We start from the raw sequence: 4,149 nt of genomic DNA, 5'->3' as shown, positions 1-4,149 counted from the left end.
CCCTCCACTACGGCAACGGCATCTCTCATAATCATATAGTGGTTTTGGGACGTTAAACCCCACATATCAATCAATCAATGGACACACGAACGCACGGACAGACGGACAGACGCAAACACGGATGAACAGATGAACGGACAGAGCGCGCCGTACGTGCGCGCCGTGAGAGCTTCATGTCTCATTTCTGTGTTTCGGTCTGACGGGAAGCTGCGACAACAATGGCGTCACCGTACCTAATGCAGGATGCGCTGGTGTGTTTTAACTAATATTTCTCACGTTAGTAGATCGACAGCGCACATTACCAAACTACCCATTCATGAACTTGGAACTTGGGTATCAGCGTGTCCCATATGTTTTACGACGAGACATGAAACACATACCAACCGAACAAGTGCGTCAAATGGGTAGCCACTAGAAACCTAATTCAAGGGATAACGTGGTCGAAATTCAAGCACGCCCTACGTGTTGCACGCCTAAAAGCGGATCTCTGTGGCAGGTTTTCGTTGCGTTGAAGCGCATTCCATCCCTCTCATTTGTTCAGAAAGTATGACGTTTCCTGTCGTCCAAAGAAAGCTTCATAAGTCAAAACGACCCACATACGTTCGTTTAAAGGCCATCGCATTTTTTAGAATACTTGAGCGCAGAGTAGTCTGCCTGTCTGTCTGTCACACGAAATGATTCGGCTACCTGCAGCAAAGCTTTGAGCACTAGAACTTAGACGTCTTGTGTTGTGGTTGCGTTCAAACTTGTGGCCATAGTCGATCAAAAAGCAGATACCGCGTATGCCTGATGTGCAACATGAGTAAGTGTGTATTAAGTGGTGTGTTCCCTTCCTTTATTAAGTCACATAAATACGCAATTCTGCAGATCCAGGTGTTATTTAGGCTGCGCTAAATATGCAACGTTATGCATAGAAGAAGGAAGGACGGCAAAGGACTGTCGTCAGGCTTTCAAAGACATTTGTAGCAAAAGACGCAGATGCGCAACGATTTTATTTTTGTGCCACTTGCGGAAATAATTATGCTTGGCGATAGGCTGAAATCAAAGTAGTTCAATATGTAGCGTCCTCTCCTGTCTTCTAGGTTTCTTGTTGCTAGTTAATTTAGTCGCATAAATATTACGTTGAACGTCAGCTTTTCAGCGCCTGAGATAGGCACACAATGATTTCTACACGGGCACTGAGATTATTTGGTATTGCAGCACTAAAATAGACTAAAACGTGTACACAAGAGAACAACCGCCTTCATTCTCTTGAGCTGCTCATTCGCCTCCTCGTGCAGCCACACAAACTCACGCAAATCGATGCTTATATTGACCTTTTCACTCAAGGCTCCCTGGGCGCCGCCATAGTCTTTCTGGACTGTTGTTAGTGCACGTGACCCCCCAAAGAATGCACTGCAGACTGCAGAGGCTGAAATGTTGGCTTTTGTACTATTTGTGACGTCATCCTGCTGCATTCTGTGGCCGCCTGCTCCAGAGACAAGCGCCAAGACACGCGCTATCTTGGTTTCCTTTATCCGGTTATCACGGGAGTCATGTGATCCTTCTGACTGTATATATTTCACGACGAAACATTAAAGAGGGCTTTCTTTTTTTTGGTCACGATGTAACGAGCGTCTGTCAATCACTCTGACGAGCTCGACATGGTGGCAGCGGTGGTTCCGATGTAGCCACCTAGCGCTTGAACGGCCCCGTCAACAAGCGAGCAACTGGCAGCTGCGTCTACAAGAACAAGCCGTATCGGCGACAACGCTTCATAATGGCAGGAATCAAGCCTCCTAAGCCCTTCGACTTCCAGAACGCAGCTGACTGGCGCGCCTGGATTGACGAATTTGACGACTACAGATTCGCGTCTGGGCTACATGAGAAAAAAGACGAAGTTAGAGTAAGGAATCTTCTCTATACTATGGGCAGAAAGGCAAGGGAGATTCTTCGGTCGCTAAACGTAAAAGACGAAGAAATGGAGGACTCCAAGCTCGTAAAGTCTAAATTTAACGACTACTTTGTCCACACCAAGAACATAGTCTACGAAAGTGCTCGTTTTAATCTACGCCGCCAACAACTGGGAGAAACAGTAGACCAGTTCGCAACCGAGCTTAGCAAGTTAGCCGACAGATGCAAGTTCGCAGGCATGAAGGAACGCCTAATAAGAGACCACTTCGTAGTAGGACTACGGGACCAGGTTCTTTGGGAAGAACTGCAGATGGACCCCAAGCTAACGATGGCCACTGCTTTAGCAAGAGTGCGTACGAGCGAAACCGTAAAGCAACAGCAAGCAGAACTAAAAGAGCATGAGGGCACAATTCTAGAAGCTTGTGTCGTCACAGTAAAGCCCAAGAAAGCCGCTGCAAAGAGCACGTTTACTCGCTGTCAGAAGCCCGCTTATCATCAAAATAACTGCAGCTATTGCGCCGGACCATTTCACCCACGAAACAAGTGTCCAGCGCAAAAAGAAACGTGCATTTTTTGTCGGAAGTTGGGCCACTATGAAAAGGCATGCCGAAAAAAGAAGCAAAGAGACACAAATCTCGATAGCATCGCCGAAGCTGATGGCAAGTTTATAGGCACGGTCGAGCAGTGTGCGAACACACAATCTGAGATTTTCGTGACGGTAAAATAAACTACCCGACGCTCCGCATGAAAGTAGATACGGGAGCCGAAGTGACAGTCGTCAGTGAAAATTATTCTTTTCTTCCGCCTTCTCTGGAAAACGCAGCCGATCTTAAAGGACCTAGCAATACTAGCATCCGTACTATCGGAAAGTTTGACGCTAAAATATCTTGGAAAGACAGCTGTTCACAACAAACCATTTACGTCGTGCAGAACTTGCGCACGCCCTTGTTGGGACTACCAGCCATAAAAGCTCTGGGAATTGTTCGCTTCCTAGATGAATTAGACACTGCTGACAATATCGGAAGCAAGTATCCCAAGATATTCCAAGGCACGGGTACCATATCGGGAGAACACACCATATGCCTTGTGCCACATGCCATCCCGTACAGTCTGTCTACACCGCAACGGGTTCCTATTCCCATGAAAGAAAAAGTCAAAGAAGAACTGGACAGGCTAGAACGAAAACGAATGATACAGGACATCGAAGAACCGACAGAATGGTGCGCACCTATCGTTCCTGTAATGAAGCCGTGTGGAGCAGTAAGGATCTGCGTTGACTTAACTCGATTGAACCAGTTCTTCTGAGGAGAGCGTCATCAACTGCCAACAATTGAGCAAGTTATGGGAAGCTTCCAGGAAGCCAAAGTCTTCTCTAAACAAGACGCGCATTCTGGTTTCTACCACATTAGGCTTTCCGAGGAATGTCAAAAGCTCACGAAGTTCATTACGCCGTACGGGCGGTACTGCTACCACAGGTTGCCGTTCGGGATTACATACGCACCTGAAATGTTTCAAAGAAAGTTCTCACAAGTCCTAGAAGGCCTAGACGGCGTACTAAACCACATGTATGACATTTTGGTGTACGGCAAGAATCAAGTGAAACACAAGCAGCTTTGTAACGTCCTCGAATGACTTCAACAAGCAGGCGTAACACTCAACAGGGAAAAGTGTTGTTTCTCAGTTAAACAGGTCGCATTCTTGGGGATGATCTTCGATGCTAACGGCGTGCGTCCAGACCCCGAGAAAGTTACAGCAGTCAAGCAATTGCCTGGACCCCAAAACGTTGCTGAGGTTCGATCCTTGTTAGGTATGATGAACCATCTCGCAAGGTTTTTACCTGATGCAGCTTCAATATCTGCTCCTTTACGCAGCCTCCTCAACAAGGACAGCGACTGGATTTGGGTACCTTAACAAGAGACAGCTTTTGAGAAGATCAAGACCACTCTCAGCTCAGACAGATGCCTGGCGAGGTACAATCCCCGGTACTCGACAATTGTATCGGCGGACGCGTCTTCACTAGGGGTTGGCGCAGTACTCCTCCAGGATCAACCATCTGGTGAGAGACGTCCTGTTGCATGTGCCTCCAGATCGCTCACAAAAACAGAGCAGAGGTATTCACAGATCGAAAAAGAAGCATCAGCTTTAACTTGGGCTGCGGAACGCTTCGACGAATTCCTAAGAGTCCTCACGTTCCTATTTGAGACGAATCACAAGCCTCTCCTCCCGCTACTGGGTCGCGATCCTCTTGATTCTCTA

The 4,149-nt window shown here is 47.3% G+C and overlaps 1 protein-coding gene across 1 annotated transcript; it reads left to right on the top strand.

The window, feature by feature from the left end:
• Positions 1-1,631: 1,631 nt before the first annotated feature.
• Positions 1,632-2,723, top strand: LOC142771919 (uncharacterized). Its single transcript, XM_075873907.1, has one exon. The coding sequence runs from the start codon at positions 1,760-1,762 to the stop codon at positions 2,618-2,620; it is 861 nt and encodes a 286-aa protein (XP_075730022.1). The 5' UTR covers positions 1,632-1,759; the 3' UTR covers positions 2,621-2,723.
• Positions 2,724-4,149: the final 1,426 nt, after the last annotated feature.

The sequence above is a fragment of the Rhipicephalus microplus genome, chromosome 9 (genome assembly GCF_043290135.1).
Source record: "Rhipicephalus microplus isolate Deutch F79 chromosome 9, USDA_Rmic, whole genome shotgun sequence".
Taxonomy (NCBI): domain Eukaryota; kingdom Metazoa; phylum Arthropoda; class Arachnida; order Ixodida; family Ixodidae; genus Rhipicephalus; species Rhipicephalus microplus.
This window is presented reverse-complemented; position numbering and strand designations above follow the sequence as displayed.

Excerpts from the sequence above, each read along its gene's own strand:
- LOC142771919 (XM_075873907.1), top strand. The coding sequence starts at position 1,760 with ATGGCAGGAATCAAGCCTCCTAAGCCCTTCGACTTCCAGAACGCAGCT.